At 35.1% G+C, this 24,163-nt stretch overlaps 1 protein-coding gene and 1 pseudogene across 3 annotated transcripts in view; one reads left to right on the forward strand and one right to left on the reverse strand.

Annotated features, from left to right (window-relative positions):
• LOC148939800 (uncharacterized) overlaps window positions 1-24,163 on the reverse strand; it is an 82,890-nt gene that overhangs the window by 45,385 nt on the left and 13,342 nt on the right. For 2 of the 3 annotated variants that reach the window (XM_089105729.1, XM_089105728.1), the window contains exon 2: window positions 12,535-16,162. The exons of the other annotated variant lie outside the window; for it this stretch is intronic. In XM_089105729.1, the coding sequence (XP_088961855.1) occupies window positions 15,141-16,154 (1,014 nt within the window). In that variant the 5' untranslated portion in view covers window positions 16,155-16,162 and the 3' untranslated portion in view covers window positions 12,535-15,140. Of the gene's footprint in view, window positions 1-12,534; window positions 16,163-24,163 lie in introns of those variants that run through there. 3 annotated transcript variants of the gene reach the window in all.
• On the forward strand, window positions 21,534-23,100 carry LOC148939801 (uncharacterized; annotated as a pseudogene).

Below are 24,163 nucleotides of genomic sequence, written 5' to 3' on the forward strand. Positions count from 1 at the left end.
TATTTCAAAAATTCAGTTAACTTCAAAATACCTCTTCAGTCTAAATGAAAATTCCTTTATCCATGTAACTTCTCGCTAAAAATTGCTGCGTGTCAATTAGCCTTATATTTTTGCACACTAATTAGTTGCGCTATATATTGATTCGTAAAATTTTCAATTATGATCTAACAAGGCACAGCCCATAATAGATCTTCATAATTCTATTAATTGATTCCGTATTTTTTCTCTCTCTCTATATGTAATCACAATAGGCCACTCTTGTAGGCTAAATTACTCGTCTTCCGAAAACGCGGAATTCTTTTACTATTAGGTTTACTGATAGGATCTTTTCTTGCTGCAACCAATGTTCGGGTTGATATATACCACTGGCACCAATTTTCGTGGTATTTAGCCACCAGTGTTATACCGGTAGGCCACAACGCCACTGGCGTGGTAAAATACGGGTGTCACCACTTATTGGAGGGAAGGCCCCGGCCCCAAAATATAATGTGATGCCACGTCTACCACACCGGTTCTGCAAATATCGGGTTTGGTACTACCCTACTTGCAGTAAACCCTGTCCCAGGGTATGACAACGCGATCGAGTGGTCAAATGGTCACTTTCTAAAGCCAGATGTACCCACCTTGGGTTACGGCTAGAAAATCTCTAACTCTCTCGTTGGAGGTAACAAACCTCCCTGTCAATATAATAATGACGGTATCTCGTAACTCTATTCCTACCCTGCCTGAGTTACGGAAACTTATTTAACCTTTCGTAGGGTTGAAGCTTTTCTCTAAGTACTGTTTTGTACGCCTCGTAAGCAATGTACGCCTCGGAAAAAAACACTATCCAATTTCTTATATAGATCCTCAATAATCTGTTGACGTTTAAGAACAATCTTTTTATCCTTCATCCCTTCTCTTAAAATGTCAATATGACTCTGAATCATAATTGCCGACCGTTCTTTTTCGTTTTCCTTAACAATTTCTTCATATATTTGTAAGTGCCATTCACAATTGATCCTTAGACAAATTATTATGGCTTTCCGACGATCTATAAGTAACTTGTGATAGAACGTCACTTTGTGAATTTCCCCAAAGAGTTTTCATTAGTCTGTCAATTGTTTTTGCAATATCTGGTAATATTTTGTATAGGCCTCCCTACGGGCCTGTCTTTCTTCCTTTCTTTCTCTTTTATCTTTCTCTGTTTGTTTCCTAGCTTCCTCCTCTTTTAGCTCTCTGGCTTTTCTTTCAACCTCTATACGTTTTTGTCTTTCCTCCTCTATTTTCTCTTCTACTATTTTATGTAAAGTAGAGGTGTATACTTTTCGCGGTCTAGAATTTTTCTTAATTAATAGAAGAACCCGGCCAATAATTTCCATCTGAAATTTTTCAACCCTCTTATTTAACCTTTCGTAGGATTGAAGATTTTCTCTAAGTGCTGTTTTGTACGCCTCGTAAGCAATGTACGCCTCGTAAAAAAACCCTATCCAATTCCTTATATAGATCCTCAATAATCTGTTGACGTTTAAGAACAATCTTCTTACCCTCCATCCCTTCTCTTAAAGTGTCAATATGACTCTGAATCACAATTGCCGACCGTTCTTTTTCGTTTTCCTTAACAATTTCTTCATATATTTGTAAGTGCTTTTTATCGGCCTCCTTAAGGATTTTGAAAGCAATATCTTCTGCCTTTCTAGCTCCGTTGAATTCTGCTACTCTTAACCAAAACTCCGTATTGCTATGATTAATGTCTTTAGACAAGATTCTTTTTAGAAAATCTTGGTTGCTAAATATCTTAGAACGACTATTTAATCTAGAGCTAGCCTTTTTAAGGTTAGTTGGTCTCCATACATCCGATAACCCGGAAATTTTTCGGTTGATCCCTCTCAAAAGCCTCCAATAGGGCCTTTTCTCCTCTTTCTGCTTCATTTCTACGTTTCTTTTTCCCCCTGTCTCTTTCTTTATAGGCTACTCTAGCCCTTTCGTCCTCTTTTCTATTCTTTATAATTTCATCTTTCTCAGCCTGGATTTTTTTCTTGTATTCTCGGTGATCTGTCTCAATGGCCTCCATATTAGCCTTTCTATCTATTTTCCTACTTTTTCTATGGGCTTCACTCGCACTCGGCTTCTTGGTATTGAGTTAATCTTATCTCTGTCCGACATTATTTCAAAATTCCGTTAACTTCAAAATACCTCTTCAGTCTAAATGAAAATTCTTTTATCCATGTAACTTCCAGTTTCTCGCGAAAAATTGCTGCGGGTCGATTAGTCTTATATTTTTTCACACTAATTAGTTGAGCTATATATTGATTAGTAAATTTTTCAATTATGATCTAACAAGTCACGGCCCATAATAGATCTTCATAAATCTATTAATTGATTCCGTATTTTTTTTCTCTATATGTAATTACAATATGCTACTCTTGTAGGCTAAATTACTTGTCTCTTCGAAAACGCGGACTTCTTTTACTATCAGGTTTACTGATAGGATCTTTTCTTGCTGCCACCAATGTTCGGGTTGATATTTACCGCTGGCACCAATGTTCGTGGTATTTAGCCACCAGTGTTATACCGGAAGGCCACAACGCCACTGGCGTGGTAAAATACGGGTGTCACCACTTATTGGAGGGGAAAGCCGCGGCCCCGAAATATAATGTGACGCCGCGTCTACCACACCGGTTCTGCAAATATCAGGTTTGGTACTACCCTATTTACAGTATACCCTGTCCCAGGGTATGATGGTATAACGCGATCGAGTGGTCAAATGGCCACTTTCTAAAGCCAAATGTACCCGCCTTGGGTTACGGCTAGAAAATCTCTAACCCTCTCGTTGGATGTAACAGACCCCCCTGTCAATATAATAATGACGGTATCTCGTAATTCTATTCCTACCCTACCGTTACGGAGTTACGGAAACTAGTACATAGTTTGTAGAAAATACCTTACTTGTATTCTTCCAAACGGTCACAATAAACACATCTATAAATTCCTATTACAGACTCCCTATACGGGGTCTCAAAGTAGACTAATTCTAAAATAATAATCTTTACAGCACTGTTCATAGGGGTGGACCTTCGCTTGGCCCAGCCAGTCATCTCAATCCCCATTCATAACCAATTCTGCCTTCCCAGCCCTATTATTCAATGACTCAAACCAGGAAGTACAAAAATAGAATTTACTTCAAAGCTTACTTATTGCAACACAACTATAGCTTAGAAACGTGACTTTTAAATTTTCATTAAAATTATACAATAGGCAAATCTAAGCAAATGTAATTAGAACGAAAAAAGGTCATTTATCTGAAAGGAAAAGAAACAGGGGTGGAACCCCAACAGTATGCATAAACTCCAAATTAATAAAATAATGTCTATTCTAAGTGATGATATGACATCCCTATGAGGCAAATGATAGAATAATGTCTTTTGAAAAGTATTGCTTAGTATTGGAGTATGCTAAAAAGTCGAAATTAATAAAGTAATGTCTGTTCGAAGTGATGATATGACACCTGTATGATGGAAATGATATTCTAAGTGACGATATGACGGGCCTGTGATGGTAATGATAGAATAATGTCTTTTGAAAAGTATTGCTTAGTATTGGGGTATGCAAAAAGTCAAAATTAATATGGATGTTCTTATATCCGAGTACTAAAACCCAACTTTATTAGAAAATTAAATATTATTAACAAAATCAGATGTATTTTAAACGCGGATGTTCTTATTTCTGAAAATTAAAAAGCCAACTTTATTAAAAAATCAAATATTAATAATAAAATCAGAAGTGTTTTAAACGTGGATGTTCTTATTTCTGAAAACTAAAAACCAACTTTATTTTTTTTGAAAAAATCAAATACTATTAATAAAATCAGATGTACTTTAAATGTGGATGATCCTATTTCTGAAAACTAAAACCCGACTTTATTAAAATATCAAGTATTGATAATAAAATAAGGTGTACTTTAAACGTTTATGTTCTTGTATCTGAAAAATAAAACACAACTTTATTAAAAAAAATCAAATATTATTGAAGAAATCAGATGTATTTTAAACGTGGGTGTTATTTCTGAAAACTAAAACCCAACTTGATTAAAAAATCAAATATTATTAATAAAATAAGATTTAAATTAAACGTGGATGTTTTTATTTCCGAAAAAAAACTTTATTAGAAAATCAAATATTATTAATAAAATCAGATGTATTTTAAACGTCTATGTTCTTATTTCTGAAAACTATAACCCAACTTTATCAAGAAATCAAATATTATTTTTAAAATCAGAGAAAATCAAATATTATTAATAAAATCAGATGTAAATGAACGTGGATGTTCCTTTTTCTGAAAACTAAAACATAACTTTATTAAAATCGAATATTGTTAATAAAATCAGATGTATTTTAAACGTGAATGTTCTTATTTCTGAAAACTAAAACATAACCTTATTAAAAAAAAATCAAACATTGTCAATAAAATCAGAAGTATTTTAAACATGAATGTTCTTGTTCCTGAAAAATAAACCACAACTTATTTAAAAATCATACGTTATTAATAAAATCAGATGTATTTTAAATGTGGATGTTCTTATTGCTGATAACTTAAACTCTACTTTATTAAAAAGTCAAATATTATTCATAAAAGTGGATGTATTTCAAACTTGGATTTTCTGTTTTCTGAAAACTGAAATCCAACTTTATTTTAAAAAAGAATCAAATATTATTAATAAAATCAGATGTATTTTAAACTTGGATGTTCTTATTTCTGAAAACTAAAACCCTACTTTATTAAAAAAAAATCAAGTATTATTAATAAAATTAGATGTGTTTTGAAAATGGATGTTCTTATTTTTGAAAACTAAAACCCAACTACATTGAAAAAAAATCAAATATTATTAACAAAATCAGATGTATTTCAGACGTGGATGTTCTTATTTTTGAGATCTAAAACCCAGCTTCTTTAAAAAATCAAATATTTTTAATAAAATAAAATTTATTTCAAAAGTGGATATTCTTATATCTGAAAACTAAAACTCGACTTTATTTAAAAAAATCAAATATGGTTAATAAAATCATATGTATTTGAAACTTGGATGTTCTTGTTTATGAAAACGGAAACACAACTTCATTAAAAATCCAATATTATTATTAAAATCAGATGTATTTTAAACATGGATGTTCTTATTTCTGGAAACTGAAACCCAACTTTATTAAAAAACCAAATATCATTCATAAAATAAGATGTTCTTATGATCACCTTGTCGCATGATCACCTTTTCAGCAGTAACCGTTTCCATAGATTGATATCAATGATGTTATTCCAATTTTATATTAAATTGCGATATTAAATTTATATTAACTTGCCATCCTCTCAGACTTACCTTAACTGGTAAGCGATGAAAATTTCAAAAGTATGAGTGTACTTAAATCAATTGACTTCTGTACTTACCAACCCCTCAGACTTACCTGTAGTTGGTAATCGATTTTAATCCTTTTACTACTTTCATATGATCAAATTAAAAAAAAAGAATTTTACTGTCCTCTGTTTCATCCTATTATTCAAATCATCAATTAAGATCATTCATACCAAATTGAGTTGCCTTTATCCAACTGAGATACCCTTGACACCTCTAATAATGTAAGCAATACAGGACGAGATCCCTGATAGCTATAAGCTACAGGTTACTAACCTGTTTATTATTAACTCTGAAACATGTCCGGCTTGGCACATGACCCTAGAAAACCTGTCTGCTAGCCTTATATGATCTAGTTCTGAATATCTAGTTCCAAATGTAACGTGTGATGTGAGATTCAGAGCAAATGTTTAGGGCATGATCGACAAGAGATGTAACAACACCTCTTTTAACTTGTGGGGGGTGAGCCCCTAAGTTCATTTTCTCCATAATTCCAAAGTGATATTAAATCATTCATATAACACCTCCAACAGACATGTTTTAAAAATATGAATTTAAGGGCCAATTTTCAAGGTGTTCTACATAAAGGTTCGCTAATAACCTGGATAGCGGGAGTCCATTTTTTGCTGATAAAAAGAATTACGGAACTGAAAATACATTGAATACTTATTACAAATTTCGACTAGGGACATTAAAACCTCGCAGTCTATTCCTCTTGTTGAATCTTTAATTAAATGATAGTTTTCTTCTATTTTATTTTTTAATAATTGCTCAGATATTCCTAAATCAATATTTGCATACATAGAAACTATGTCAAAACTACTTACTATTGTATTTTCTAAAATGCTTGCATTTTCAAGTTTTTCTACTAAATCTACCGAATTAGATATGTACAACTTTAGGAAATAAAGCAAAGGTTTGAAGGCTGTATATAACGACTTTCCAATATTGGAAGCAGGGGCTTTCGTACATGCTACAATTGGCCTTAAGGGAATACCTTGCTGATGTAATTTCGGTAAACCATAAAATTTGGGCAAAAGCTACCTCGGGGGAGAAATTTATAATACAATTGTGGGGTGATTTTGCCATTTTGTTTTAGATTCTTTAATTCGGTTATAATTTCATTCTCAAACTTAGCAGTATGGTCGTGAGTCATGGAAGTATATGTGTTTATGTCTTAATGACACAAACACATATACTTCCATCTGTAACAGTCAATTAATGTTTTAATAGGCATCAACGATAGGGCACAGTCTATTATATATATATTTACGGCTTCGGTAATGCTAGAAGAAACCCTTCTATGGTTTTCTACCCCCCCCCCCCATCTATGTGTAAAAAAGCAAGAGATAAACTATTTATATACATCCACCTTGTTTTATTTAACGACTGAGGTATCGGTTAAAATTTAAGAGACAGTTTGGATGTAAGGAAGGGGGCGAGACATGTTTCTGGATTTTGTGTTGGGGGAATGGCAAGACGATTCTCTCGTCCTCACTGCGATTTTTTTGTTATATGTCTGTCATCAGCTAGGCTTCTGGCTGCGGAGGGGGGGGGTGAAATCAATATTGGCGGAATCCCTTCTTTTTTTCCCTCACTCAGTTTTAAGATAAAATGTGGTCTAGGTTTATTATTCCTGAATTTACAGTTTTGCGTTATTTTTATTTCAGTACGGATACTTAAGCGATATTGTGGCAAATATCTTAAGCATGCATTCTCTGACAGTGGAATTCAAACACTATTTTTATATGTGCCCCATTTGTGGAAACAATGGTGAGGATCTGCTTCACTTCATGGCTCATGGCTGTCTTCATGGTTTATGTCACTTCATGGCCGTCCTGAATTACAGGATTGAAGAAAAAAAAATTATTAGTTTTGGGACATGGGAGGGGTTGGTCTCAGTAGTGTGATCAAAATATTACGGAAAAATAAAACAAGATTACAAAATTTATTAAATTGGGAATAACCTATAGAGAGACTTATTTAAGGAACGGGGGGGGGGGTGCTTGAAGAAATGTTGATTGTGTGAGAGTTGTCTTCTCTGTTTGTTATTTTTCTTTTTTGTAGCCATAGCCTATGTAGCTTCAAAGCATCAAATATTTATCTATCTATTGTTAGTACCTGTGGGAGTATTAAGTATTATTTTGTTGTTTTGTCATTATGGTATTATGCGGCTTAATATGGGTTTTGTTTTTGCTATTGTTATTGCTGTTATGGTATTGTTAGGTGTGTTATACAGTATCCGTAAGTGTTTCTGTTGTCTTGCTTTTGACATGTCCTAAAGAAGCTTTACCCTTAATAAATGTCTATCTATCTATATGTAGATGCAAATTGGCTATTAATTATCTTTCAGAACAAAATACTAATGATTTGTTAATAACAAAAATTACTTGACACAATATTGCTTTTTTAAGTTGAACATTACCTTGGGCTATATCAGATACCTCAGGTTCAGACAATATTCTCCTTCTAAACCTAAACCTCTACTCAAGCACTATATTACTTCACCACTCACACTTAAGCTTCTTGGGTCCAAATTTTTTTGTGTCTTTACTTATTTCACAACTTTAGTACAATAATTTGATCGATCTAAAATATTGAGATTTAGCATATTTCTTACAATATTTCTATATAACATTTCATCTACATGACATTTATCATATTGAAGCAATGCTATGGCTATTGGTTCTTGAAGTAGAGGTTAAGCTTGGTCTTTGCAAGAGAGATTTGTCAGTTTAGTACCGTATAGACCATAAAATTAATATATCTAAATACCTTTTTTATCCTAAAATATTTACCAAGGACTAATATGTATAATTTTTTTCTTGAGACATTGTTTCATTGCCACATGCTATTTCTATCATTTATTTTTCACCCACTATATAATAGTATTATACGTGGAGTGACACAGCAAAAACACATAAAAATGCAAATCAAAAGCATGTCGAGTAACACATAAAAATAAATAAAAAGAGAAAAAGGAGAAAAAACAAACATAAAAGGAAGGAGAAACAGGAAAGAAAAGAAAACATTCATGACGGAAACAAACAAATGAGACACAAAGCTAATGTCAAGGAGCCTAATCTAACTTCAAGCTAATAAGTTTTCCCAGGAAAATTTATTTCTGTCACAATAAAAATTGACTTTTTTTATTTAAACTTTGCAATAGTATTTTTTATGCTAAGCTCATCCGCCGAAAATCAAACAATTTATGTGCGTTATAACAGTTTGGGCTCGATTCACAAATTAGGGTTATTGGCCCCGCTACAACAATTATTGACATCTCTATACCCCATAGATATTTCAATTTATTTTTAATACAAAGTTATTTGGACCATAATTTTCTATTTAATGTCATCCAGTTTCAGTCTCCCAAACGGTTCAACGCTGTATCCTGGGAAACTCAAGGTTTGACATCCCTCCCTCCACAAAGTGTGAAGATACACCATCTGCGCAAAATCTAACTAATTTTATTGTTGAATTCCATTCGTGATATTAAAAGTGAATTAAATTAAACTAAAAAATGTATTGTCTTTAATTTTTGTAAGCCTAGCCTTTAAAAAGTTTAAGCTTGCATTTTACAATCCTTTTTACTGTCATTAATCTTCTACTAGCGGCAACAAGCCACCTGAGGTCATGACAACTGCGCATGCTCCTCCGATTCAAAGCTTCCCTCTTTCATCCCTCGCATGACAACGAGGGTAATATCATCCAGTTGACAGAAAAAAAGCGAAAATGAAAAAAGCAGATACTTCGGCAAGGACCTTTGCCAAGCCGTTTTCAGTAGGCTACTAAAAATAACTAACATTTTGAAATAAGGTCATTCTCTTGTCCTTATCACCACAACAATGTCTTTCTTTACCTTTTTCATTTATAGATTGCTATATGAATATGATGGATCTGTTTCATCAAAGCACACGTGCATTTATTGACGATTGTGTTTGTCAGTTTCATATTTCACCGAAATCCGCAAGTGTCATATGGAGTCTGTTAGAGTTTTACGCATTTAAACTAGTATTTATCTAGATTATACCTAATGTTAACGACATCCGACCTATCTTGAAGTCCTAGAACTGTGGGAGTTACTTACGTGTTTTTTAAGAAGAAGTGGAAGCCATCTATGCCAACCAACACCTTTTCTTGGATCCCTGAGGCTCTCCACCCTCTATTGTATTTCTTCGATATTTAAGGTCTCAAAACACATGTCTTTTAATACCAGCAAAATCGATCATAGATTGTCTGCTTAAATTAAAACAGAACTTAACTTAGAACCAATTACTTAAGCATCACAACTACCCAAATAAAGTAAAATATGAATTTCAGAGGAATTAAAGTTTATTAAGTTTATTAAAGAACTTTCATCAAGTAATTTAACTGGAACAGGAGTAAATACACAAAAGCATTCAAATAAATATTTATCAGAAAAAATGAAATAAGAGCAGATCAAACGTCAGAAAATAACACTGCGTTCTGTTTCCCACTTCCCTATTTAACACACACTTTGGCCTTTCATAGAGTACATTAGTCAACGCTTTTCCAAGCGTTGACACGGCGTTTCAGTAAATGCACTAAGAACTGCACACACAAGAAATTACCGGCAAAAGCATCACATCTAGAGACACGCATAGATTAATACACAAAAATGGACAGAAAACACTGAATATTACTAAATAAATTTCTTCAATATATAAAAAAAAGAAGAGCAGATTAGGCAATATATACAAAACACTAAGCTAGGAAGTTGTTCATTGGGGTGTTCAGCCTAGACTTATCGATAGTAATTCTATCCGGACTTGGAACTAGGCTAGGAATTGCTTTCAAATTATTATTTTTTCCGTGAGCTTAGCTTTGAACAAGTAAAACTACACCCACACTTTTCAACAAGTCAAAAGTAAACTCGAATAGAGCAACAAAAAAGAAAAGAAAAACAGGCGTGTAATTTGGCGCTTTGGACTATATTCAGGTTACAATAAGAACTTTTATAATGGACCGAACCGAGTGAAGATTAACTTTATTCTTTAAGACTATTTGAAAATAATTAGGAACCAATTAGTGTTAATATATACGTTTCAGAACAGGCTTTCAATCTTTTCACCTTTTATCTTTTCCTTTCTTCAGCACAAGCGAGAAAAAATAACAACAACATAGGTTATTTATGAATCCTAGTTTATATCTAGAAGATGTAGAGAGAGAGAGAGGAGAGGGGCCTGATTTGATATGACCAAACATATATACATAAAGCCATGCATCTTTACTACCCATAAATATTTATAAAGCTATGCATCGACACCATACAAAATTATTTTGAAGAAGATATTGATTATTTTTTCACATACTTTTTTTTACACAAATTTATTTCATAGAAATTATTGAAGTATAGAATTATATCTATGTAAGGTTGATTTTAGTCTTCCAGTAACATGGCAAGGCTTTCTTAATCTATTATCTAACCCGTTAGAATAGTTTCCACCAACGTCCTGAACATTTTTTTTCCAAGGTGAATTATGCAATCAGAGTTTCGATACAGTCAATCAACAAATTTACCAAGTCAAATTAAGGAAATATTTTAATGCTTACCTTCTATAAAGAAAGATAAAACTGGCAAATAATTTCCAACTGAAAATACTCACGATGGGCATATTGTCCTATTTTCGCACGCTTACAGCATTTTTTTTTTTAATATTGTAAAGTATGTAGAACATCAATTCGAGAAGCTTTTCCGGGTGTCGCATTTCTTAGTTATTTGGGCATTTATGTGTCAACGAGAGCATTCCAGGGGGGCTCTTGGGACCAAAGCTAGCCATGGGAAAGGGCTCGTTCCCAGGCATGGTCGAACAACCAATGGCTGGAACTTCCGTTCCAGAAAAGTTATATTTTTGGTTCATTTCTAAAGGCAGTCCATCTTTAGCCTTCGTCGTAGCTAGTTGTTCTTGTGCTACCTTATTTTCTCTATGTGTATTCTCACGTTATTTAATAAAGACCATGTACCAACATTTATCGTCTATCTCTGGAATTACGTAAACCATTACATCTGCCAATATAAAAGGCATACAAATAAAGAACTAAAATAGAGGTTTACAGAGTGGTGGCAGCCGTGGGATGGTACTGATGCCTCGCAGGGCGGATTGGCTACCCATGAAAAAGGAGCGGGTTTTGAGGTCCCGTGGGATGGTACTGATGCCTCACGGGATGGTTTTGTTGCACTGCGAGATGGTACTGATGCCTTGCAGGGCGGTTTGGCTACCCATGGAAAGGGAGCTGGGTTTGAGGTCCCGTGGGATGGTACTGATGCCTCACGGGATGTTTTTTTTTTGTTGCACTGCGAGATGGTACTGATGCCTCGCAGGGCAGTTTGGCTACCAAGGAAAAGGGAGCTGGTTTTGAGGTCCAGTGGGATGAGATTGATGTCTCACGGGATGGTTTTAATGCGTAGCGCTAATAGTTATGTAGAGATATCAACAGTAGTACTGCCATTTGTCGAACCACAAGTTAGTAGAGCAAAACCAAATAGGTCAAAACCGAGGCGTTCCGCAGCAATAAAACCCCGAGGATTTTATTGGTAATGATATCTTGACGTCATTGCAGCATGGTAGGCCAATCAAACTGCAATGGTTGACATATCTATTCCATTATTTATAAGTTTATGCAATTTCATTTATTTGTCGCCGGTATTTTCAGGATTAATTAGCCTTTCTCGGTCATCTAATCCGAAGTTTATACATAATCCCAACTGTCCTTGTCCTCATCAAATTCAGGTGTATGGGGAACAGGTCTATTTTAAACTATACAAAGAAAATGATGAGTTAAAATATCCAGTTTCCGACTACTGTTGTTAGTGTGGTTCGTTTATACTATGTAAGTTTTTACTTATGCAAGTATTGTGTAGTGTTTGCATTATGTAATTGTTACTAGTTCATGCTGTAGAATGTTAGTAGGTGAGAAGTGAATAATTTGGGAAGGGAACGTTTTGAATTCAATTAAAGTTTGAGGGTTTAATTAGAAGGCGATAAGCCAAATTTGGGAAACTTAACTTAAAACGGGGGGGAGAATCTGTAAAGTATGTAGAGTATTAATTCGAGAACCTTTTCCGAGTGTCGCATTTCTTAGTTATTTGGGCATTTATCTGTCAACGAGAGCGTTCCAGGGGGGTTCTTGGGACTAAAGCTAGTCGTGGGAAAGGGCCCGTTCCCAGGCATGGCTGAACAACCAATAGCTGGAACTTCCGTTCCAGGAAAGTTATATTCTTGGTTCATTTCTAAAGGCAGTCCATCTTTCACCTTCGTCGTAGCTAGTTGTTCTTGTGCTACCTTATTTTCTCTATGTATATTCTCACGTTATTTAATAAAGACCATGTACCAACATTTATCGTCTATCTTTGGAATTTACGTAAACAATTACATCTGCCAATATAAAAGGCATACAAATAAAGAACTAAAATAGAGGTTTACAATATAAAGAACAATTTAGAACAAATTTGAAAAATGTAGCTTTATAGAAGGACTGAATCTCAGCTATCTAGCAATGGAAAATTTTCAGTCATACATTAAAAAAATTAAAATCACTGGACTGCAGAGAAAAAGCATACAATAACTTTAACAGGGAACATGAACCTAAAAATTTATTAGATGACATATTGTCATTTCAGCAATTTATGCAAAACTAACTAGCTATATGACTATACTAGTTAGCTATAACTATAACCAGTTAACTAGATAGCTAACTAGCTATATGTAAAACGTAAACTACATTGCCAACAGAGATTACAATCCAATTTAATTACTTAAGCTTTTTGTAAAATCAGGCATTATTTCCCAGCTTCGGCAAATTCGGAATGATGGACGAAAACTTTAATATGACTTCGCTCCAACTTTCCATTCCTTCCCCCAGTAGTACCTAAGTATCAAATTTGCCCCCAATACCTTTCAGGATATATTACAAATACATTATTTCGATTACCTGGGTGCAAAAATTGTGGTCTTTGACATATGTCAAAATGTCAGGTACTTTAAGGCCCCCACAAGTTTTGACAATTGTAAATCAAACCCTCACGCCATCCCTGAGATATTACAAATAATTCAAAAAATTCAGTGCACTTAGCGTCTATTGATTTCGTGATTTATGTAAAATACACGTTTTTTCGTAAAATACACTTAGCGTCTATTGATTTCGTGATTTACGTAAAATACACGTCTTTACGTATTTTCATAAAATACAAGTCTTGATTACATCTTTTCGTAAAATACACAGAAATAAACTACTTTGAAGTTTTATTTTTCTGTTTCCAATTGTTTAATGTTGTCAAGCATGCCGAGGAATATAATTTTATTGATATGATATAAGTATGTCCCTACCATTATAAATGCTCATCTGTAACAATTCTCAAACATTTTGCTTCACAGACACTACCGTATTTGTTTTTTTTCGGTTGAATTAAATATAACAATTAAATAATTCAGTCAACAGTAATTCATTCTACAAGCTCCAGAAGGGCCGTTTATTCAAGTTCAGTTCACTCAAACACAAGAAATAAGAACCAGCTAAAGTTACTTAGTGTTAATAATCTGAGATATATGCCAAATTTTTACTGTGGGCAAATTTTTTTTTAGTATTGATAGCAGTTTTAGATAAATCATGTTGGTATATTAGAAAAAGCAATTTTACCACAATATAAAAATCCCTGGGTGAAAAATTTTGAAATTGAATTATTTTTTAATACATACCGAATTATGTCTTATTGTCTCTTTATTAATTATGCTTATTAATTGGTCTTAAAGATATTCTTAAGAATATCATGGCATATTCTGGTCTTCATATCTTCCAAAACACAAAATCTGGAGAAAAAAAAAAATCACAATAGAAAAATACAGTAAAATAGCAAACCCTAACATTTTGGGTTAGGTCAGAAAAAGGGCTTTAAGTATAATTTTTAGTAGGTTGATCTGGCAGAGAAACTGATCATACGTGAAACACGGCTGTTACTTTCACTTGTTGAGAACCTTCTCTGTGTTTTATATTTATATCAAGAGAAAAATAGCAATATTCATGCGCTCATTACAATCAATTGAAAATAAATTTTAAAAAACTTCAGACTTACATAGCATACTAAACTTAATTACAGAAGACTTTTATCAATATTATAGCCTAGTGTACATGAGGTAAAAGGAAGTGCCAAAGTATTCAATCAACTGGAAAAGATACAAAATATATTCTCATCTTCAGTAATTGCAAGCAGGCCATTATTAACCGTTTTTTAACCGTTTTTTAACCGTTTCAACATTATTAACCGTTTCGCCACCGAAGCAGAGGGCATCATTATTAACCGTTTCAACATTATTAACCGTTTCGCCACCGAAGCAGAGGACATCATTAGAATACAAACGTAGAGTCTTCATATTTTTGGAGCCGCAAAGAGCTTTCACAACAGACATTAGCTCTTCAATCTTAAAGGGATATTGCCGAAGGGATATATAGCGCAAAGCAGCAAACCTTTGTAATATTGCACAAAGATCTGGGGGCTGATCATATAAATCTAGATTGTTAGCTTCAAGTACAACAAGCTGCAAGTGAAAAACAGATAAAAAGGTTCCTAAATCCACTTCATCATTGAAACAGCTACCACTAATATCAAGCTCTAGCACAGATTTAGAATGAACTGAATTCATTAAGTAAATCAGGTCTTTAGAACTCAATCTGCAATTACGAAGGCGCAAGCATAATAAGGGATTCTTTAGTTTACATAATAAACCTTCTAAGCATGTTATATATCACTCAAGTTTAAGGACCGCAACTGTTTAAGATTTCCGAGAGCCCCAGATATTGACAGTGAAGAAATGCCGCATTTAAGAAGACCAGAAGAGCCAAAGCTAACAGCGACCAGGTTCTGGTAATTGGGAAGTTCCAATTTCATCTCTGTCACTACTAACTGATCCAAGAGCGATTGTTCATTATGTATGCCAAAACTCTCAAGTTTTGATGTAGCATCCCTTAGTAAGAGCCCTTGAGGGTTTCCCCAAACTCCCAAATAGCCGAAATTGAGCTGGAGTTTGCAACCACTTTCATTATTAACCCTTAGGTTATTCTTAAGGATATCAACAAGGCCGTTGTTGCACGCTGCACTGGAGCTGTGCGTACATTCAAAATGTCTAATCGCAAGGTCTAATATAATTTCCCTGTCGATGTCACAATTTATAGCTCTAGCCTTTGATTTGATTTCAAGAAAACACTCGATAATCTGGTGAAAACAATCTTGAGTATGGATTGGAAAAACTACTCCTCTCAGGTCAATTACTTTCACATGAAAATGCTCTTTTCTTAAAATCAGTTCTATAAAAGAATAAAATATATAGTATGCATATCTAAATCGTTTAAGCCCGCCAAAGCACTCGCAAACATGATCAGATAACATTTCCTGAAGAGAGATGCGACAAACAGGCCAGTTTCTTACCATATTCCTAATTTGCAAGCTATTATAATAACTTCCGTTCCAAGGCGATCCATTTTCCCTTTCAAGGCATATTAGCATTAATCTATTGCACAATGAGAGTGGAATATCACACAAAGATTCCTCGTTAGAGTTTGCCAATACCCTTAATGATAAATCTTGAAGTTTAGGAATTGCATTTTTTGAAGCTTTACAATACAAACAGTCTTCTTTAAACTCCACAAGATATTTCATATGACAACTTCCATACCTTGGAGCCATACCTTCATCAAATGGATATAAATCTTTCCCAAAAAACTTGTCAACAGCCTTGCGATCTTTATGCATCATGGTTTAACCTAAATGAAAAGATGTGGAGAGAATTAAAAAAAAATCACATCTGAGATACTCTAGTAAGGAACTAACTCCTTAATGTACAAGTGTTCAAACTCACTACAAATTCTTTGGAATTTGGTTCAGATAAGTTACTGTACTTCAAATTCTACTTATAAGTTATTATGAAAGTATTATTACTAGTAAAGTGATGTACAAACAATTTCCATTTTTCCTAGCAAGACTTACAGAATCTAAGAATTTACCAAAGTTAATTTTATGAGTGTCATCGTAAGGCATCGTGAGGCAGCTGCATGGCTGCCTCATCTCATCTTTTGCACCGAAACCACTTCATCTTTTTTTGTGATTAAATGAAAAAAAACAAGTTTTTTTTAACTGAAAGTAAGGAGCAAGATTAAAACTTAAAACGAACAGAAATCATTCCGTATATGAAAGGGGCTGTTCACTCCTTAACGCCTCGATCTTTACGCTAAAGTTTTTATTGTTTTAAAAAATAGCACTGTGAGAAAGAGTCTAACTTTAGCGTAAAGAGCTTTAAGGACGTTAAGAGCTTTAAGAGCTTTAGCGTAGTCTAACTTTAGCGTTTAGCGTAATATATATATATATACCTACATAATATATATAGGCCTACAATAACTCAAACTTAAAACGACCAGAAATCATTAGTAAAGAATAAAAAAGGAAAGGAGAATGATTGATATGGCTGTAACACTGCATATAAATTTATATAAATGTATATACAGTGGGCTGTAATAATGTAAAAGGTAAATATAACATCGGTTTAAGCATGGAAAGAAAAACAAAGAATGAATTTACAACGGTAATCAAGTTAAAAATCAGTTTTATTTGAACAATGCCATAACATGATGACACTTGATTATGAAATTTGGCGCGTTGCATTGATATTTCAGTACCAAAGTTTTATCAATTTTTTCTCAAAAAGAAAATTACGCGGTGGGCATGAATGCATACTTGCAGGCAAAATTAAATTTAGTCACTTCCTTTTATCATATGTGTTTATTGATATTGGTTTGATTTTTATTATCTGTAGTACTGAGAAACTCATTAAGGAGATAATCAAACACACGTTTTAAAAATTTTGCCCTTTTGTTCAAAAAAGAAATAATCAAATATTTAAACTACTAAAACTAAAATAAGTACTTGCTAGTTTATTTTCCTTGATAGGCATGTCTCTCGATTTCCTGATTCTTATATTTTACTTCGTAATATGCACGTGTTCGCAAAAAAGTCCGGCTCACCAAGTTTCTTTCAGCTTTCGCAATTACGAACAATAAAAATTTGTATCATTTTTCAGTGACTGACAAATACATACTGACCCGCTAATGTCAGAGTAAATGGGAGGAGCTATTTCTAAGTGCCGAAAATAAAGTGCCGAAAATCATCAGCCGTGCTCTTACTGATATATTATCTATAAAGGATGCTGTTCACATACTAATAATGAAGTTTTGGAACTGTGGGCTTCAGCCAGTCTTCCAACAACACAAAAGCCAAATGCTGCGGCTAAATTGAAAGCACTGTATGAAAAACATTCAGGGATTGCTAAGAACAAGTCACGCCAAAGTAACAGACAAGCAGAAGTGGGACGAGAATTTTGTTCACGGTTGGAAAAGCAATTTGATATTGGACATGCTGATTGTAATCAATTTATAAAAATTCCAGATGACTTGTGTCTCATGCAAGACCAGCAAAGTGACAGACAGATGTTTATGGGTGAAGAGGAATGGGTGTGATGAATTTAGAATTCAAAATTCGTCATGGGAAAAGACAGAAGAGGCTCTAGGATAAAGAAAGACGCAGAGAAAAGGCAAATGTGGATCGGGATAAATCAGTGATGTTATGTTCAACATCAGTAGAAGAATACAGCCAGCTTTGTAACTCTGAGACTGAATCATCGAATGATGAGCAAGATTATAGACCAAGGCTATTGAAGTTATCTGGCCTATCTGCACAACTGAGCTCAGAAACTGTCATGAATGAAACCGTTACACTACACCATAAATCCTTTCTCTTGTAATAAATGAGCATTGCCTGATTGATGACCCAATGTTTGCTGCTAGTTTAGATCGTACACATACAACACCACGCGAAGCTATGCATGTAGTTACTCCAGCTCTGAAAGCCACTGGCATTGAAATTGAGAACATTGTTATGTCAACTAGCTCAATGTATAGAGCAAGAAAAAAAGTTCGTCAGTCAACTGCACAACAGCAGAAAGCACTCTTTCTGCCAGCAACACCATTAGTGGCACACTTTGACAGAAAATTGCTACCAGACAATGATGATAGTTTTGTTGATCGCATGCCAATAGTGGTTTCCGGCATAAACATTGAGAAGCTTCTCAGTATTCCTAAACTACCTGCAGGTTCAGGTGAACTGAACTGATGAGCAAAGCAGTAATTGAGGCTTTCCAGGAATGGAAAGGAGTTCCAGATTGGCATGCTGGGTTGTGCTTTGACACAACTAGTTCAAATACTGGTGTCCATTCAGGGGCCATCACAGTCATCCAACAAGCGTCTCCTTTTCTTGGCCTGCAGGCACCACATCCTTGAAATAGTATCTGCTGCTGTTTTCGATATGTTCTTTCTATCCTCTGGTCCTCAGATTGGTATCTTCAGTAGATTTAAAGAGCAGTGGAAATTCATCAACAAAAGCAGTATTGCTGCTCTTTAGAGAGACACAGGTGGTAATGGTTGTCAAACAGAACCAGAAAAGGACTGGCTGCATCTGAAGAAGCAATAAATTATCGCCTTCCTGCACCATCAGTTATGTCAAGATAGTCTTCCACGCGATGATTACCTGGAGTTCTTGAAGCTATGCTTGGTGGTTTTTGATGATAAGAATCCTGTACAAGAAAGTACTCACATTAGTCCACCAGGTGCTTACCATTGGGCAAGATGGATGGCTAAGGGTATTTATTGCCTAAAGATACACTGCTTTCGAGGACAGTTTAAGCTAAGACCAAAAGAGCTTGATTCTATGCGACGTATTATCCTGTTCACTGTCACAATTTATGCCAAATCATGGTTCTCTGCTCCTAGCAGTTGTGATGCCCCACTTAATGATCTGTGTCTGCTTCAGATATTGGAGTCTTATTCTGCAGTTGACTATCAGGTGGCACAAATTGCACTAAAGAAGATGAAGGGTCACCTTTTATACCTCAGCAAAGATTTAGATTTAGTCCAAAAAGAAGAAGAAATCAGATATTTGGAAAAATTATTTTATTTATATCCCTTTTCATCCTCAGTGATCGGAATCAAGCCTTTATAATCCTTTTTTTGGGAAGTATATTACTGCTTTTTCCTGTAAGTTTATTGTGGGTAGGATTTGTTTTGGAATTCTTCTTTCCTTAACTGTATGTATCCTAGCTCTTCTAGCCCCCTCAGAGAAGGGGGTAAACTATCAAATTGGTATTCAGAAGCTCACATCCCCATAGCTGCCAATGCAATTGCTATATATCCAATCTCTAGTGATGACAGCCAGAATAACACAATGATAACAGTCTCAGAGTCCCCAAACCCAAAAACTGATTCCCAGCTCAATGATTTTCAGACACTTATTAGAAAGCAGAAATGCAAAAAGTCCTCCACAAGCCCTCCTGAAATAACAGAAATCCCTAACTCAGTTTCAGCTATGGAATTGAAGAACAAACCTATCATCCTTTTCACCTCAACAGTAAAAGACCAAGTGTTTACCACCAAAAATATCACTAACATTAGAATGAATCCATTCAAATCTGTAAGATGTAGTTTCAGTGTGAATTTTAATAGAAATGGCTCTCTTACCGCTAAATTCCAAGACAGAAAGGATGCCTGCTTGGCTCTTAACCAAAATAGAATTGGCAATATTCCAACAGTTACCTCTAAATAGTGGACTCCACCTAGAAAAACACCCAGAAAATAGTGATGTATAATGTCCCAATCGAACTATTAACTGAAGACCTGAAAGATGGTCTCATGAATAATAAGGGAGAAATGCTGGAGATCTTGGAAGTCCATAGGACGGGCAAGCCAGATTCTAATGGGTTACTAAACAGTAAGAATGTCCTTTTTATCTTACCAGTGAGTACCCAGTTTGACTCATTGTTCCTTTTTGGTCTACCTAAAGCTTATAAATCTTACCAAGAAAAGCCTATTCACTGCTCAAAATGTTTTAAGCTTGGTCCCTCATCTAAGTACTTCTATTCCTCTCAGACAATCTGCCACACTTACTTTTGTAATCACCCTGTTTCTAGTGAAATTAGATGTTCTACAGCTCCTAAACGCATCAACTGTGGAGGTGACCACCAGTCTACAAATCATAACTTGTGTCCTAAATATATCCAACGGGCCAAAGTTCTAAGGATGGCTCATCAAGAAAATGTCCCGTTTCCTACAGCAGCTATGGAGCTTGCTCAGCTTTTCAAAGTTCCATTATCTCCAAGAATTAATGAGGCTAAGAAAGTATCCTCAAGCCTTTTACCCAACCCTTGCCCAGGCACTCCCAAAAATAACCAAAATCAGGTTTAGTTATCTACAATTGAGATATCCATCCCTCAGCAGGGTATTGAGCTCCCTAATCTAATCAAAGCTATCCCAGCTCTCCAAAATCCTAGATTTAGTCAGAAATCATGGTCTGAAAGAGTGGCATTATCCACCTAATATATCCTCTCAAACAAACACTGCTCAAAAGAGAGATGGAGAATTGAGAATTCTTCAAAAGAGAATTGAGTGGTTTGCTGAAATTAATAATCTTTTTCCCAGTGAACAAACAGGCTTCAGAAAAGGACATAGCTCTGTAGATAACATCACTCGCCTTGAAAGTGATGTTTGTAATTCTCTTAAAACCTGACAAGCTACAATGGCAGTCTTATTTGACTGGTCAGATGCCTATGGAAATGTAGTCCATCATATATTGATGGATCTTTTAATTGACCTAGATTTTCCATACTCTTTCATAGGTTTTATGAAGTCCTTTTTAGACGATAGAAGTTTTTATGTTCAAGTTAATGACTATAAGGGAGAGATGAACCCCATTACTAGAGGTCTCCCTCAAGGAGCGATTTTGAGTCCCCTTCTGTTCAATTTGTATGTCTTAGAATTATAATTATCTCACTCATTGTTTGGCCTTTACGCAGATGATCTGATTATTTGGAAGTCCGGAAAGGATATCGTAATTCTTCAAAGTCTTATTCAACACTATGTTCAATTAGTTCAGAGATCTTCTTCAGCTTTTGGTTTTACAATTTCAATTAGTAAAACCAAAGCCCTTATATTTGCTATTTGCTTAAGAGATCCTCCCAATTCTCTTCAATTTTTCTCTAATGAAAGTCCACATTGCAACTAAGTGAAGCTACTTGGCCTATGGATAGATTCTAAAATGTTATAGCATGCACATATTAACTCTTTGAAATCCATGGTCATTTAGAAACTTTTTTTTCTGAAGAGACTTGCTGAAAATTAACGAGGATGCCACCCTAGAGTTATTCTGGATTTTTATTAATTATATATCAGATCTAATCTAGAATATGGTATCCAGTTTTTCTCAATTAGTACATCATCTGCATTTAAAACGCTGGAATTTTTACAAAATTCAGCTATTCGAATTTCTCTGGGTTTGAACAGGCACACTCCTCTGTCTAAATTAAAACAACTGTCTGGTTTGGTTTCCCTAAGTGAAAGAGCATCCAGTCAAAGGAAGAAATACTTCTCGCGAATTCAAGCTTATGGAAGTAAGCATGTTGAGTATAATCATACCTTTGCGTTGAAGGCAGCTTCAACCAATGGCCATTCATCTTGAAATCAGTTTCAATTTTAGGTCCCAAATTGGAGTCAGTATTCCCCGTAAGCGTACCCCTTTACTGACAATCGGCCGTAGGAAATGAGTACACCTATTTGTCAAGCAGAACTTATTCCAATAAATAAAAACCAAATTCCCAATCATGATATTCAGACTATTCTGGCTGAGCAGATTTTGCAGTTGTACCCTAATCACAGGAAAATCTATTCTGGTGAATCCGTTTAGGGTGGGAGAGCTGGAGCAGCAGTATATATCCCATCACTGAACCTTAACCTTCTATCACCCCTTCCTTTGGGATCTTCTATTTTGTCAGCTGAACTATGTGCCATTTGGTTTGCTCTAGATGTTTTCTTAAATTATAGCATTGTGGAGGAGAATATGCTTTGCCTTTCTGACTCGCAATTGGCAAAACTGTTGCTGAAAAATTAATAGAATCGCCAATGATAAGGACCTATTCAACATTAGAAGACAGCTTCTGAACCTCCAGGCTAAAGGAAACCAGATTTATTTGCAACATGTTCCAAGCCATAAAGGTATCAAATATAATGATACTGCTGATTTACTGGCAGCCAAGGCTTCTTTAATAAATCCAGATCCTCTCTCCAACCTCAACTCATGTGGTATTATTAGGCAAAAATCTAATCTTAATCACAGTATATTGACTTTATCTCCTTTTCATTCTAGATTAAACAGAGTGCTATATTACCGTCTGGAATCAGGTGCCCTTCTTCTCAATATTTGTTATTTAATTGGAAGCTACATCACTCCCCTCTATGCCGGGTCTGCTTTGCAATGGATGAAACGATCCAGCATATTTTATTCGATTGTCAGCCACTGACTGTAGAGACTATTGCTTTTAAACGCCTATGCTTTATGGCAAATATTCCTAATACCTACACTGCAATCCTGAATTCGAGCCTGCCTCTGCACATAGGTAAAAGATTTTTAAGGCATTGTTGGGACCGTTGGTCCTGGTTTGTTTCAGATGAATGTCCTTCCTTGTTCTTTTTTTTGGGTTCTTTAATTATTCCCTTTTCCCCTTGGTAGTAATTATTAATTTTTTCTTAATTTTGGCTCCGCCATTTTTCCTTCTTTAACTGCGTAGGTTGTTAAAAACCACGAGGTTTTAATTGCGCAGTTAGGGATGATTCACCATAGCTAAAAGTTACTTTCAGATAACACGTTTTGTCTAAATTGTCGGGGGGGGGGGGAAGAAGGGGCATAAAGCCGATTCATTTGAAGTAAGGTGGTAATTGGTAAGCATTCAGATTGGCTGGAAAAATTCGCCCACCGCCGCTGCAGACACGCGGTTGAGCGGTCTAGGGGAGGAAAAGATTATTATTTTGTGGAACAGTCTGATATATGCGTGGTCTTGAATACAGTAGGCTTTTTTATACTATATACTCTTTGACTTTTTAGCCTAGGTGGAGTCCAAGGCGATAGTTAGAAATATTAGTGGTAACCCAGAGTGGGTACAATTGGCCTTAGAATTGGCCATTTGACCGTTCGATCACGTTATCATACCCTGGGACAGGGTATACTGTAAATTCGGTATTAACAAACCCTATATTTAAAGAACCGTTGTGGTAAGCACGGGCATCCCATTATAATATTTGGCACCGGCGGGGGCTTTCCCCTCCAGTAAGTGGTGTAGCACCCTTTTTGCACCAATAAGTGGCGACACCCGTACTTTATCCCACGAATACTGGTGGCAGCAAAAAAGGAGCTATCAACGGCACTGGTAGCAAAAGAACGAGCGTTTCCAAAAAGACTGGTGATAATTAGCCTACAGTATATGCTATAGGCTGTAAAAAATCGGCACGGAAAGACAGAGTTGAAAGATTGCGAATTTAAAATTTGATGAGCCAGGCTCCTACCTAAGAATGACGCAGTTCAGGAGAAAGGGTATAACCCCCTTTCATTACCTCCTTTTATCAAGGTTTGGGCTGAGCATAAACGGAAATTAGAGAAAAAGAAAAAAAACGAAATTATGACGATCTGGATGGGCTGTGCCTAGCTAGACAATAATAAAAAAGAATAACGTGAAATTAATTGAGTTTTGAGTTTACAGTGGGGGAATCTCTGTATTAGAAATTAATTACAGGGTTTAAGAACGGATACGAGAAAGCGAAAATAGGGTTGTTATTTAAGTGAATTGGCGGATTTGAATATAATCTTCAGTGGTGAAGGTTATAAAATTATTGAAGACA

This window comes from Artemia sp. Qi Xiang Cuo, chromosome 20, assembly GCF_049724085.1.
Source record: "Artemia sp. Qi Xiang Cuo chromosome 20, ASM4972408v1, whole genome shotgun sequence".
In the NCBI taxonomy this organism is placed as follows: Eukaryota; Metazoa; Arthropoda; class Branchiopoda; order Anostraca; family Artemiidae; genus Artemia; species Artemia sp. Qi Xiang Cuo.